The sequence below is a fragment of the Plectropomus leopardus genome, chromosome 4 (genome assembly GCF_008729295.1).
Source record: "Plectropomus leopardus isolate mb chromosome 4, YSFRI_Pleo_2.0, whole genome shotgun sequence".
NCBI lineage: Eukaryota > Metazoa > Chordata > Actinopteri > Perciformes > Serranidae > Plectropomus > Plectropomus leopardus.
The window spans coordinates 32,568,589-32,583,991 of NC_056466.1; the positions used below are offsets into that span (position 1 = coordinate 32,568,589).

The following is a 15,403-nucleotide window of genomic DNA, read 5'->3' on the forward strand; positions in this document are numbered from 1 at the left end:
AGGAGCATGTGGAAGTGGATTCCACAGTAGCCCAAGGTTACAATGAAACAGTTTCCATTTCCCATAAATTGCTTTTAAACAATGATATGGTCCCATTGGCTATTAAGAAATCTAGTTATCATACATGTTAAATCGTTCGTAGGCACACAGCTCCCCTTGGTGTAGATTTTTATTATGTTGTAATAAACACTCAGTATGTGTACATGATGTTAGAAAAACTATTAAAATTATTGTATTAGTCCGACTAAGACTGGACTCTAAAACTGCAACTGCTAACACACAATGCTGTTGGGGGTCTATTTACTATTTTATGTATAAACCTGAGTCGGACCTGAATTGGCCTAGGCGTTCTGAGCATGCTCCATAGTCCCCGGGATGGGCTTTGACCCTGAAGTTAAACAGGATAAATTTGTGGAAGAGAGCTGGGAAAAATAAAAGAGAAAGAAGAAGGGAAGAAAAGAAAACAAGACAAAGGTATCAACATGTAAAGTAAAGCGTAGAATACGTCTAAAATGTACAGTGCCAGAAAGTTATCCATATTGTCACATTCAACATGTGACCCATTTGCAGTAATAGGTCAACTGGAAGAAAGTCCAGTAACAGCTAGCTGAAAGGGGGCATATCACCACATACCGTGGCGGAGTTGGACATACCTCTGTCAATAAATAGATTCCGCCATGGTGTTTGTATACTGGGACAAAGACAGCAGTCCAATTAAATGTCCTAATATGTCAATATCTTTACATGCACAGTTAAGTCGAACTACGGTAGCTCGACTTAGCTGTGCATGATAACCTATCGAGTGGCTCATTAACCAGTTGTTTGGCTGTCAGCTTGTTAGTAATATCCGATCACAACCAGTACAGTTGTACAGCCTGATAATTCTAACTTGACATCTCTTACTGTTACTGTGTCCATACCTTCATACCAACATTTGCTTCTGCATCTCACTCCACCACCAAAACCTCCTTCTTTTATTTTAGATATTGTTTATTTAACTAAGATTTCAAGTTCATTTATGTTTATTAAGAACAGATAACTTCTCCCTGTAGAATCCTTGTAACTGCTCAAAATCTTTGAGAGCTCCATCAAAATTCAGAGCCCTTTCTACCAAATCGTACTGTAAAACATTTTGATTATAAATAAGTGTCTGTGACTGTACAGTACATAGATATTCAAAATATATTGACATTTCAAGATAATTATGACCGTCTGTGGGCAAGGTTTTTAGGTTTTTAATTTTAGCAGAACATAGAATAAGTCCTTGTGATTACTGTCCATTTCTTACCAATTATTTTAATGGATATCTGCCATTCTGTGTTCTGTCCTTGACATAAAAAAGTTTTGAAGTTGCTCTCATTAAAATCCTGGATCCGATCCATCTCCCACTACGTCAAACACTTGGCCACACCACACAGAAATACCACCTTCATTAGATTCTATGAAGGACTAAAGCAAGGCTGAACAATCAGTTGAATTCAAATAGACATTACAATGTGATGGAACACATTTTTCAGATCATGACATGATACAAGGTAGAATTATTGTCATTTTTCTTAAATTTGGTTTAGGAAGAAATGATGATGAAATGATTGGTTAGACATGATCTAACCAACTGACATGCAAACACGCTGCTGCAAATGAGTTTGCATTTCAGCTCTTCCAGTTCGCTTGTCTCAAAGTCAGTGGGTTTTTTGAATGGGTTTTTGATCAAATGCTCAAGATCTGTGATTAACACAACCTAAGAAAGTTTCACATTTTGCTCTATCAGATAAAATACGTCTGTAAATACCTTTTGATAGCTTTTATGTGTCTAAAAAAAAGGCAGTTGCTAACTAGTGGCTAAATGAGAATACAGAACATCATCGCGCCAAGCAACACCAAACACGGCTTTAAAGCCTAGTAGCGGTGACAACGTGACCGGCGGGTAGTTTGTTTAAAGCCTAATGTTCACCTCTTACTTTACAAAATCCTGAAAGTGGTGTTCATTTTTGAAGACTGTCTTGCTGAATAAAACATTTTTTTTTTCCCAAACATTTTTTATTGTTTTTTGTTATTATAACATAACACTTTAACCCTTACAACAATCCCTATGCCCCCACCCCCCACCCCTACCCTCCCCACCCATCCAACAGCGTCATACTCTCAGTGCAACAATATATGCATACTTCTAACAGTTGCAACTTAATTTCTTACACAGATAGGTCCGTAATGAATTGCAGAAAGGATGTCCAGATCTTGTAAAAGTCTTCAATCTTTCCTTTAGCCAGATAGGTCAGTTTTTCCAGTGCCAAGTTATAGGACATTTCTTTGATCCATTGATTAGAAGTAGGTCCATGTATGTCCTTCCATTGTAAAGAAATAACACGTTTGGCTTGCAACAGACAAAAGTTTAACAATTTTCTTTTCCTTCCGTTTACTTGAAACTGTTCAGGAGGAATATGAAAAATACACAATTTGGCATCCACAGGAATAACACATTCTGTTAATCTTGAAATTAGCTTAAGAGTCTCTTTCCAAAAAATCTGAAGTTTCTCACAGCTCCACATACAATGAAACAAAGTACCTGCTTCTCTGTTACACTTAGTACACACATCAGGAATGTTAGGATTAAATTTGTGTAGTTTTGTAGGAGTAATATATGTTCTAAACAACCATTTGTACTGTAACAGTCTGAACCTGGTGTTAACAGTTTGGGTCTGGGCCAGAAGACAGGCTTCCCCCCAATCCTCTACAGTTATTTCTGTTTGGAGGTCACTTCTCCATGCAGACAGATGAGCTAGAGAATTCTCTTTAGAGCCTGCCAATAGTGCGTTATAAAACTTTGATAAGAGACCCTTGTTATGAAGATGGTTCATTGTGATACTTTCAATAGTGGAGAGTGATGGCTCTGATGTAGATTTAATTTGTGTTTTTATGTAATTTCTTATTTGGAGGTACTTAAAGAAATGTTTCCTAGGCAGATTATATTTATTGACTAATTGTTCAAAAGACATCAAAGTACCCTCACTGTAAAGGTCTTTCATTTTACTTAATCCCTTTTCTTTCCAACATTTAAATCCCATGTCGGCTCTGCCTGGTTTGAAATCCTGATTCCCCCAGATAGGAGAAAAGCTTGATAGCTTATGGGATTCATTTAAAAAAGAGTGGGCTTGGTGCCAGACGCGTATAGTATTTCTAAGAAAAGGATTTTGAGTATTTTTAATAAGTGTTTTAATTTGTGCCGAATTGAGATATAACTTTATGGGTAGCGTCAATGAACAATTTTCTATGTTTATCCAGGATGGGGCCCCTGTAACATGGAAGTATTGAGTAGCTGTGCTAAGTTGGGCTGCCCAGTAATAAAGTTTCATATTGGGTAGTTTAAGCCCACCACGATCATATGGGAGGTACAATAGAGAAAGACGTAACCTTGGGTGTTTATTGTTCCATATGAATCTAGTAAAGCCTTTCTTCAGAGTGGAAAAAAAAGTTGTTGGAAGAGGGAGCGCAATAGATTGAAAAAGATATAAAAACTTCGGTAAGACGGTCATTTTAATGGTGTTAATTCGTCCTATCATTGAAATGGGCAATGTATTCCATTTCTCTAGAGAGTCCAACACTCCATGTAAAATAGGGTCATAATTGGTGGATACGATCTTATTAATGTCAGGCATTATTTTAATACCCAAATATGTGAACCCTTCAGGTGTTAATGTAAACTGTGAGTGGATATGGGGATTATTTCTCTCTTGATTATTCAATAATAATAGAGCACTTTTTCTGTTGTTAATTCTATAGCCCGAGAATTCTCCAAATTTCTCCAGAAGATTTGTAAGACCTTGTAAAGACCTACCTAAGTTTGTTAAAAATAAAACAACATCGTCAGCAAAAAGGGCCAAACGGTGTTCAGTTTCGCCGATCCAAATACCTGAGATCTCTGTGGACTGACGAATAGCCATAGCTAAAGGTTCAATAGCAAATAAAAATAATAGAGGGGATAGTGGACACCCTTGGCGTGTGGATCTACCGAGATTAATGGAATGAGAGAGTTGACTGTTTGTTGAGATTTTAATTTGTGGATCTGTATATAATAATTTAATCCATTTAATATAATTTTCTCCAAAACCAAATCTTTTAAGAGTTTCAAAAAGGTATTTCCACTCGATCCTGTCAAAGGCCTTTTCAGCGTCCAGTGACAGGAGTGCGTGGTCGGCGGCATCCTGTTTTATATATAATATGTTCAGTAACCTACGAGTATTGTGGTATGCCTGCCTACCAAGCACAAATCCATTCTGATCATTAGTAATTAAAGTGGGGACGTGTGATTCAATTCTTCTGGCCAAAGCTTTGCACAATATTTTGGTGTCACATGACATTAAAGATATAGGTCGATATGAACTCATTTCTGAGGCTGATTTACCGGGTTTTAACAGAACTGAAACAACTGCCGATCTCAAAGACTGTGGAAGACTACCTCTTTCAAAGGATTCATTAAATACTTCGAGAAGATGGGGTAACAGTTTCCCTGAGAATGTTTTGTATATTTCTATTGGTAGGCCATCTGGCCCAGGTGCCTTACCACTGCTCATATGGTTGAGTGCCTCTGTCAATTCCTCAACAGTCAAGTTCCTATCAATACCTGTTTTAATTTCCTCTGCTAAAGTTGGGAATTTAAGTTGATTCAGAAAGCAATTTTGTTTTTCTGTATTTTCTGGGTACTCTGATTTGTATAGGTCCTCATAGTATCTTGAGAATGCATTATTTATGTCAACGGGATCGATCAGCTGTTCCCCACTTTCTTGTGTAATTACGTTAATAGTTCTTTTAGTCTGGATTTCCTTGAGTCTCCATGTCAAAAGCTTACCTGCCTTGTCTCCCTGATCGTAGTAGGATTGTTTGAGCCATCATAAATTAGCAGCTATTTTGTTACAAGTGAGTTCATTATATTTGGCTTTTAGTAGGAGCAGTTTTTGTTGCTTTTCTATATTATTAACATTATGGTAGAGTTCCTGTTCCATTATTTTGATCTGTTTCTCAAGGGAGTCCAATTGTTTATAATGTACTTTGTTTTTGTGTTTAGTGTAACTTATAATTTCCCCCCTGATAACGGCTTTAAATGCCTCCCATCTCACCGAAGCACTTGTCTGATTTGTATTTATGGAAAAGTATTCGTCTATTTTTCTATCCAACAATTCCACAAATTCTGGAGACTGCAGCCATTTGGCCTGGAAACGAAATGGTGGTGGAGCTGAGAATATGTTTGATATCTGTATAGTTAGTGATATGGGAGCATGATCAGATATTAAAATACTGTCATACCAGCACGCTTCAATTTTGGATAGTAATCCAGCTGATACTAAAAAGAAATCTATCCGGGAGTATGTCTTATATCTACCGGAAAGGCATGAGTATTCTCTTTTCTCCGGGTTAAGATTTCTCCAAATCTCAATTAGGTTTAAGTCAGTCATACAATTCTTGAGAGTCTTTCTTGTTTGTTTATTAGTATTATCAATGCCAGTTGACCGGTCCTTTATTGAATCCAATGCGCAGTTGAAATCGCCTCCAATTATATAGTATCCACTATAGGAAGACAAGGTGAGAAACAAATGTTGATAAAAGGAAGGATCATCTCCATTAGGAGCATATACCGACACTAGGTTAACCTGAACAGAAACTATAGTACCACTCAGAATGATAAATCTCCCTGATGGATCTATGTATTTACTTTTTAGCTGAAATGGAATTGATTTGTGAATTGCTATCAGCACTCCTCTCGCGTGGGAGTTGAAACCAGCTGAGAAAACCTGTCCTGGCCATCTATTTTCTATCCGTCTGACATCATCTCTCACTAAGTGCGTTTCCTGTAGAAAGATTATCTTGGATCCCATTCATTTAAGTCTGCCCAGTACTTGTTTAAGTTTCACCAATTTATTTAAACCCCTCACATTCCAGCTGGAAATTTTTATGTCTGACCTATCCGGCATACACCAGAAAAATTTAGATTTTTATTGGACTTGCGTGACAACTTTGGAACCTGCTGTGTCTGTATTCTGTATCGGAAGTTGCAATAGCTAACACAAAAAACCAGGCACTGAGAAACGACCCCCACCCACAAAATCCTTGTACATTTCCCCAAACGAAATGTATCTATTAAACCCCAATGACATCTGACTTTGGTTATGTGGAACGTTTCACCCATCCTGTGGGTGGTAACGTATAAGTGTGCACACATCCTTGCATGTAATGGCTCATCAATAAAAGAAAAAAAAAAAAAATTCTGAAAAGAATATAACGACCATCCCTCAAACCATGGGAATCGGAACAAAGCGAAAAGTACACAGCATGCAAAATTTGCAATGTTGGGCCGCCTACACAAGCCCTTTATACCCATTAACTTAAGTCTTTCTCTGTGTCCACACAGGGATAGTATAGCTCCCCTAATAGTAGGATGTGGACATCAAGGAGTCTGATTCTTACAGACTTCATTTATATAGGAAAACAATTGCATACATGTAGCTATAGCGTCCCTAACTTAGATTATTGAACAACTAAAAAGCCATCTATTCATAGTGATCCTTCTAACCTTACCTCATGTCAACTCAATATAAATAACAACAGGGTAATCAAATTCTTACAAACTTGTAGTTCAGCTCTTCGTTGGAGGAGGTGATGAACGCGAGGCAGGCTGTACCTTTTGAATATAATCTTCTGCCTCCAACACTGTCTTAAAGATGAGGCGTTTGTCATCGTGTGTGATGATCAGGTGAGCTGGGTAGAGCATGCCATAGCGGATATTCATAGCCCGGAGCTGAGTTTTCACTCCATCGAAAAGTTTCTGGCGCTGCCGAGTCTCAGCCGACAGGTCCGGGAAGAAGCTCACGCGTTGGTTTCCATATTTTACCTCTTTCATCCTAGTGGCCGCCCTCAGTGTCTTCTCTCGATCCTTGTAGTTCAGAAACTTCACGATGACTGTCCTGTACCGGAGGGGCTGGTTCGGGTTAACTTGACCTATCCTATGTGCCCTCTCGATGACTGGAGCCGCGGTAAACGTGTCGCCCAGAGCTTTTGGAAGCCAGTCCTCCAAGAAACTGCAGAGATCGGAGCCTTCGGTCTTTTCAGGGAGACCGACTAGTCTCAAATTTGAGCGTCTATTTCTGTCCTCTTGGTCTTGGACTTTATCCTTCAATGTCTCCACCGTTTGCTCTAGTTGTTTAATCTTTCCCTGGAGAGCAGCCACGTCTTCCTCTGTCTGGGAGACTCTCTCCTCAACCTCCCGGATTCTCCCTGACTGTGACGCCAGGTCTCCCTTAAGGTCGTTAACAGCTTCCAGCATGTCAGTAAATTTTTTTCCGAAATCTTCTTTGAGCGACTGAATTGCCTTGAGTATTTCGCTGTTGGTAGGAGCGGTCGTGGTGTCACTCTTAACCCCATCTGTAGCAGTAGTCGGGTCAGCAGCGCTAGCGTTAGCGTTGTTAGCCGCGGTGTTAGCCGTGTTCGTACGCTCCGCTGCTTTGAACAAAAGTTTCTGGTTTTTAGACGGCATAGTCTCTTCTCAGTTTTTCCGAAAATTCTATTGCAAAATAATATAGATTTTCGCCGTTCTTTAAGCGAGTTCTTGCAGGAATATTGACGAGCCTGGTTCATGCGTCTCCTCACAGGCACGCCATAACCGCCTGAATAAAACATTTAAGTGTCATAAACATGTTTACCAAAGAGCTCATTCTCTGCAATAATCCAAAATCCAATGGGAAAATCCCATAGGTTTTTTGACAAGGGAACCATGGGACCATAACTTCCACGTCGTCCTACAGAAAAACGTCATACGTCAACGGCACTCTATGGGGATTGACTTGCTTTTGGAGCCAGCTTCAAGTGGCCAGTCAAAGAACTGCAGTTTTTTTCTGCAGCCCTGGAGGTTGCCGCTTTGTGTGTAGAGAGTGTGTGGTTGAACGACTGAGAGACAAAGGCGGTTGATTGCAAAACAGCATGAAGCAAACAGGTGAACAGGTTTTCAGATGTTGGCAACAGGGGAAGAGATTACTGGTAAAGTTGTCTCATATTATTTAAAGGACAGTTTAGAGCATTAATGATGAAATACTGCAGCTTCTCAAGACCCAAGAAAACTTATTAAATCTTGCTTCCCTAGTGCTGGGTAAACTTAACAACATTTTACAGTTTTCTCAATATTTTATTAATAACACATAGGCCTGGTTTTCATGAAAGAGCAGAGTATATGTTGACTGTATCCAGTTTTGTGTAAAGTGAATAATACAAATAAGGAAAAAGATTGAGGAAGATAAGGAACTTTTTTTTTTTTTTTTACAAAAATACGTATGATAAAGTATGTTATAATTGCGATGTAGGTCTAAACAATCAAAATTAGATTATTTATTTTCCCAAACCAGTAGGCCTAGACTACACCTATCGTCTTGATTCCAGGTAAAACATACTGTATTCCAAAAAAAAATCATTCTTTTCCATATTAAAGTTAATGTATATAAATGGCTGTCTGTATAAATCAACTAATGTTTTAAACAGAAATAGAGAAGGTGCCAGTGAGCTGGATCATTTCATTGGTTCATTTCCATTTGTCATTTCAACAAATATAGAGTGATGCCCTGCAGCAATTTGGGATCAGGGTATCAGACATGAACAGAGCCAATGCTTCACTCGAAACAGCCAGGGCATTAATGGGAGCCAGCCTGGTGTCCAGGCAGTAAATCATCTGTGAAGTGGAATTACTGGAGTGACTTCTTGGAAAGGATTTTTTTTAAAGGATGAGGTACCAGGCTGCAGTCCTGATCAGATGGTTTCACATCTGATTGAATAGAGGTGGGTAGTAATATTGACTTCTCCACAATTGCTTGACCTATTCTATGTCAGCAATTACTGGTTTGCAAACGGGTCCTTCTTTTTTTTTCATAGTCATGGTTCCCTGCAAACAGCTACAACCAGTGTTTATATTTGCAATCGATAGTAACCACTTAGAATCAGCTGAACAAATTGATTCATTTCCCAGCTTCATTCAGTGTAACTTTAAAGTCAATGTATTCTCACTCTCAGCTGTGACTCGATCTTTAAACCTCTACTCTATCAACTTTTCTCTGACAGTCTCTTCCAACTATCTCTCCAACCTCCTCATGGAGGATGGAGAGCCAAATGTATATTCTTTTCACAATAACAGAGTATATTGTTGGTCATTTTTACTTCGGTCCAGCAGTTTTTATTTTGATAGACACCTCACTGTTTTGATGTTGTAAATGTTGCTATGAAGAGTGGCATTATGCTATTGGTAATTAGGATAATGGTGATGTGAAATAAAAACAGACAATGGGGAAAATGGTAATTTTGAAATACAAATTGCTGCAATTAGAGAAAAGTGTTGGAATAATTCACAATTTTATGGTTTTTACCTTAGCCAAGGAGATCATGTTTTGGGTTTGGTTGGTTTGTCTGTTTGTCAGCAGGATAACAGAAAAACAACTGACTTGATTTTAATGAAGCTAAGTGGACAGCACGGACAGAGGAAGTTAAGTTTTGGAGCACATCCGTTTCATTATAGTTGGAATTATTTTTAATTTTGTTAACATTGCAAGAAAGGGCATTTGGTTGGTGGAAGTCTGTGCTTTAGTATTCCATGCAGTATTATGTCTTTCTCTGTAGTTGAGGACAGTCTGTCAGGAACAAGTCAGCGTGTCAGGAGAAGAGCTTACGTGATGTTTACATGTATTGATCTCATAGACTATGATGGACATAGCTCCCATGATGTCACCCACTAGTTTGAAGCCACGAGTTTAACATTTTGGCTGTGGCCATCTTGGTTTCTGATTATATTTAGACAAAAGGGTGGACCTGTGGAGGAATGAGGAGTGGATCTGACTCACAGAATGTAGCGGGAAAAAAAACAGTTTAGGCTTGTGAGTAGGCTAGGTTGATACGTAATGTTTCATACCATCAGTAGAGACTGGAGACTGAACTCTGGTGGTACGTGCTGTGCATTACATACAATGAGTTGAAAAGAAAGAGGAGTGCCAGTATTTATGACAGTATTGAAAAACAAACCTTACCCTGGTATACTGTGATACTGTGATACTGTGATAGTGCCTAAGCCTACCTGTGACATCATTAGCTTAACAAAATACAACTCTGTAATCAGCTAGCACACCTGCTGTTTATTAGATGCCGTTTTCCGAACAACACATTTCAGCTCCTGATGATGATTTCTGCAAAGTTGTAGTTTGAAACTGTAACTATAGGTTCATACCATCATGCGCAAATGTTTCCTCTCTTCCCTCACTCACCTCCTCTCCTTGCATCTTAGTCCCGACCACAGTAGATGTGAGCAGAGGAGGCGAAGAACAGACATGAGAATGGAGGAGCCGAAGCTGCCAAATGACTCATCTTTGGTTCCATGGCGTTGCTCTCAAAGGTCTAGTGTGCAGAGCAGGGCATCATACTTGGTATGTTTAAGGGTACCGACTCAGTTACATCAGTTCTACAGAGAGCCTATTAACGTTTAATCAATTGTAAACAATCAGTTTGTTGGGACTGTTTAACAGCTCGGTGTTGGCTGTTAGCTGCTGCTGCTGCTGTGTTAGCTCATGCTAATGGGGCAGACCTTGAATTGACGGTGAGGAGAACAACTTTGGAGATTGTCCTTAAGTGCCATGTCTAACCTATGTAGTGCCAGGGACAGAAAGTGTGCCTGATTGTTCACTAGATGCATTTTTTTGTTATTGGCCAATTTACAATCCTGTTCTTATGTTAGATTTTTACTCTATACTTTATAATAATTTGATGCAAATACTTCAATATGCTAAATGCTTAGTAAAAATGCCCACCCCTTGTGCAAATGTTCACAGAACCTATTATGAAACAGAAAAAATCAAAATCTTCTAGTATCATTCATTGCTTGATAGATGGTAACATCTCTATTAGCTCTACATAACCAATTACAACATAACCAGTTATTAGTATTATGAAGACTGTTGATTATAATTATCAAGTAATACTTCTTTTAAATCGTATGATTTATATACAGCTTGCTGTGATACCGTAGACTTTATGTTTACTTGTTTTATTGTTACCTGCACAATGATGCACCACATAACTGCGTTAGAGTGTGTGTATGTCGATAGAGTGATAAAATAAAAAACAGAAGGCAAACTGCTGCTCTGTGTGGTGCCACAACACTTTGCTATTAAATTATCCAGTATGTTCAAAATTGTGATTCATCACACACAAGGTGATGGCACATTGTATTACATCTCACCACGTAACTGTGCTCTGTTATATTATCTGCCGGTCCCTGTACACACCACTACAAACAAAGCAATGTGAGAATAAACTGTGAAGAAAGAGTCATATGAAGGTGCAGCATTAAATGTCAAGGAATGTAAAAAAACAATCTCACTGCGACCCTTTTGAGGCTTCATAGTCATGCCACTTGATAAAAGACTTCCGTGCACGATACACCTGCGTTTCCTCGCTTTAAGCTTCTCCAGACACCTCCTCTCTCCTTGTTTTCTTGAGGTAGATTTAAAGGGATAGTTCACCCCAAAATGAAAGTTCAGTCATTATCTACTCACCCTCATGCTGATGGAATATCAGGTGAAGTTTGATAACAGTGACAAAAAACTGTCAGAGGTTCACAGGGAAAAGGTGTTGCAACAACAAAAACAGCTGAAGCAAATGGCGACCAGGATTCAAATGTTAAAAAAACATAATAAAACCACAAAATGTCTCCATTCTGCTCATCCGAAGTAATCCAAGTGTCAGCACTAGCAGCAACAACTCCCTTTGTCAGTTTTTAAACTACGGTGTGTGTAGGAGGCTTCTGGATAGCATGCAAATACTGCAAACTCTCGTTGGTCATGCACAAGAGTGCAAACATGAATGCAGCTCCCACACTAGGAGCTACAACAAGGCTAGAAACATGATGGCAGTGATGTTTCTCAAAACCGGGCCCATCAGGGCTTTAGGACACTTGTATTACTTCAGACGAGCGGTTTGGAGACATTTTGTGGTTTTATTATGTTTTTATTTTTATTTTTAACAAATCCGGGTCACCATTTGCTTCAGTTGTTTGGGAGATGAGTGCAGCGCCTTTTCCCCGTGAATCTCCAGCAGTGTTTTGTGACTATAAAACTTCACCCCACTTTCCATTGGCATGAGGGTGAGAAGATAATGACTGAATTTTCATTTTTGGGTGAACTATCCCTTTAAGGGATTGGAAGACTCAGAGATCCTCTATGATGGCGAAAAGGGCATGGTTTTGGGGTCATGGAGGAGGTGAGGAAGCATAAGAGCATGATGAAAAGGGCCCTATGTCCTTTTTTGGAGTAACCTGACAAGTAACCAACAAGTGTGCCAAGCCTGTGACAACATGCATTAGACTATGGGTGGTAATGGGCTGTTGAACTGACCTGTCCAAAGAGTTTATTGAGGTAGGAGATGTAGGCAGCAGCCACCGCTGAGCTGTTGCTGAGGCTCCTTCTACCGTGCCGACGTCCCTCCTCCTCCCCAGAGCCCTTCCGTGGGGCCGAGGGCTGCTTTGAGCTGTGAAGTGTGCATTTACGTGCAAAGTGTTGAGAGCTGTCATTATCAAAGCAAGGCCTATAATTTCCCCTCCTTACTTTAACACACATACGTAAGTGCCTTTTGGGTGATTTATTCTATATAGCTTCCCTTGACATAATTGCTCAGCTTGAGCGAAATGATTGAAAAACGTCAGCAGTCCAATCACCTAACATTAACTGCTACATCAGTCACTAAGGAAGGAAGGAAGGAAGGAAGGAAGTATTTGTAGGAGGAGAAGTTTGACATTCTGAAGGCTTGTTTTGCAACTGATGTATCAATCGATGACACTAATTGGGTGCACAGAACTACACAACCCACTCCCCTCTTCCTAATCAATGTTGATTAGAAACAGAATGATAATAACCAGAATTTCTTGGAGAGGCTGAGCTGGAGAGCCTTGTTTTTGAACCTCCCAGAAGCAGGCGATCTGCCAGCGGCGGCACCCCTCCCCCCTCGTGGAGACATGCTAGGAGAGAAAGACGCCATAATCAATTCAGAGTGCATTAAATAGCTTGTAAATTAACATTAATACCTTTTATAAACATTTTATGCAACCAACAATAAACGTCAATGTTGAACTTTGGATGTAATAGATGGACCCTTCTGTTGAGGAAGTGAGAATGGATTCAGACTACTGATAGACAGCAGCCGCAATGGGAGACAATTGTTGGAATTTTTTAAGTTTCATGGAATGTTTTACTCAAAAACTTTGTAAATATCTTTCTGAGGGCAGGCAGATGATCGCTCTCGCATGAACTGCTCACTCATCACTGTATGAGGAATCAATGTTGTTATACGTCTCTTGTAGGGATGCACAATATTGGATTTTTTTTTTGCCAATATCTGATATGCCACCTAATTTTATTGATCATCAAGTCTCTTCTATAGTAAATTTAACATCATATTGTGCAAACAGTTATTGTGATGGCCCACCAGGACATAAATTACAATGCTTTTCAATCTATGTGATAGTCATTCATCGTGCAAAATAAGAAAAATACCTCAACTTAGGGTTGGTGTATTTTACATGTTCACTTTTTCAATTTAAAAAAATGAATATTGGTTTGTCATATGGGCAGAATTCATCATGTTGGCCAATTCTGATGTTTCATATTAAAGCCAAAATCTGCCGATACCTATGAAGTGCTGATATTATCATACATCCCTTGTCTCTTCTATGTTGTAGACCCAAAATGTACCTTACACCCTTTTTCACCAAAATTAGCATATGTATGCAGGTTTTTTGAATGGGGAAAAACCTGCTATATGATTGATTGATTGACTTTGTTGATTTAAGTGTCATGCATGCTATAAATAAGCTATAGACAGCCTTTCCATTGCCAGTCGGATAGAACTGTGTACACGGCTCTGCAGCGGACAAGTATGCCTTTCTGTGTAGGTGTGGGGGTTTTTACTGGTGTTTCTGGGCAGGAAAATAAGTTAGTAAACAATTTTTCCCTTACTTTTTCAGTCTCTCCCTCTCAAACCTGGTGCAGGCTGAATTTGAAGGAGACAGACTGTATTTTGTGGGGCCCTGTCATTGCATCTTGCAAGGGTCCAAAATTAGTGCGGCCACCTGGGTGTTGAATTTCCATTGAAGCCAGTTGGAGCAAGAACCGATAAATAACATGACCACTGCATAGTCATATGATGCAGGTAAAATGCTAATTGTAACCTTTAATATTACATTGAAAAGCCAGATGTTAGTGGGTGTATGTGGGTTTTTTGTGCATTGGCAAAGGGGCTTAAGACTGATCTGATGTATGAAATCTTACCAAGGACAGGAATAAAACTCACAGCCTCACGTCTTGACTTCGTTTTCAATCAAAATAATTGGACTTTATATGTGTATCTCATCTGAATTTATTTTCTTCATTACCTTTAGTTAAATTTCACTGACCTGGCAGCAGAGGATGATCTACTTTCTGGTCCTCCCTTTGCACTTTTCCCAGACATCCTGGATTGGTTGGTGGAAAAGATCAGAAATCTTTAATGACAAGGAGAGTCAGATCCCAAAATAGTACCCATTTTGGACGAAAAAATGTTCAACATCAATACAGCTGCATTTATAACCTCATGAAGTTGTTAGTGGCACAGTAGACAATGTGTTTGCAAACACATCTCCAATTTACAGATTCATCAGACATCATTAGCTGTCATTTTCACTTAGAAGCTATTTTTGGCAACTTATGAATTGGAGTCCAGTGTTTTAGCTTTGTTTTGCTTTCCACCAACTCCTGAGGGAAATATTTGGCATTTTCATTTGCTAAATCCTCCACTGTGTTAACCAGCAAGTTGCTAATTTTGTGCATCTGCCATTTGATGTTGGGCAGGTAGTGTGCAGTGACTTTATCAAAGCTTTTTCTTTCAAAACAGCTTCCTGCTGTGGTAGGAAACAAGATTTATCCGACTGAACCATAACATTAAATTTGTGGGACATCAAAACAATAAGCTGAAAGATCCTAAGACGCTCTGTAGAGTCATACTGTGTTGATAAGATCAGCTTGAAAGTGGAAACGGAAAACCTCCGCCCCCCTCCACCACCACCACCCCAAAGTTTCCAAGTGGTATTGTTTTTGGCCCCTTGTCTGTTTTACACTTTGTGTCGTTTCTGGTATCCCTTGTTTTGGGCTGTAAAGTTGAGGGATACTGGCATTCTAACCACCATGATCTCCTAGGAATCGGCACTACATGCAATCATAAGAAAACGATAAAGAGATGACATTTTATATACAAAAGGTCAAAGGTTAGCTTTACTGTGACACCATGATGTTCTGCATAAACACTTTTCTTGCTATTACTCAATGTCATCCCTCCAGAACAGAGGTGGAGCCATGTGGTC

The 15,403-nt window shown here is 39.3% G+C and overlaps 1 protein-coding gene across 1 annotated transcript in view; it reads right to left on the minus strand.

The window, feature by feature from the left end:
• The window catches only part of cabp4 (calcium binding protein 4), a 38,303-nt gene extending 23,786 nt beyond the window's left edge, over nt 1–14,517 (minus strand). The window contains exons 1-3 of the mRNA XM_042485526.1: nt 14,462–14,517; nt 12,926–13,027; nt 12,408–12,540 (exon numbers count right to left, since the gene is read on the minus strand). Of these exons, the coding sequence (XP_042341460.1) occupies nt 12,408–12,540; nt 12,926–13,027; nt 14,462–14,517 (291 nt within the window). The remainder of the gene's footprint in view (nt 1–12,407; nt 12,541–12,925; nt 13,028–14,461) is intronic.
• Between the last annotated feature and the right edge of the window lie 886 nt (nt 14,518–15,403).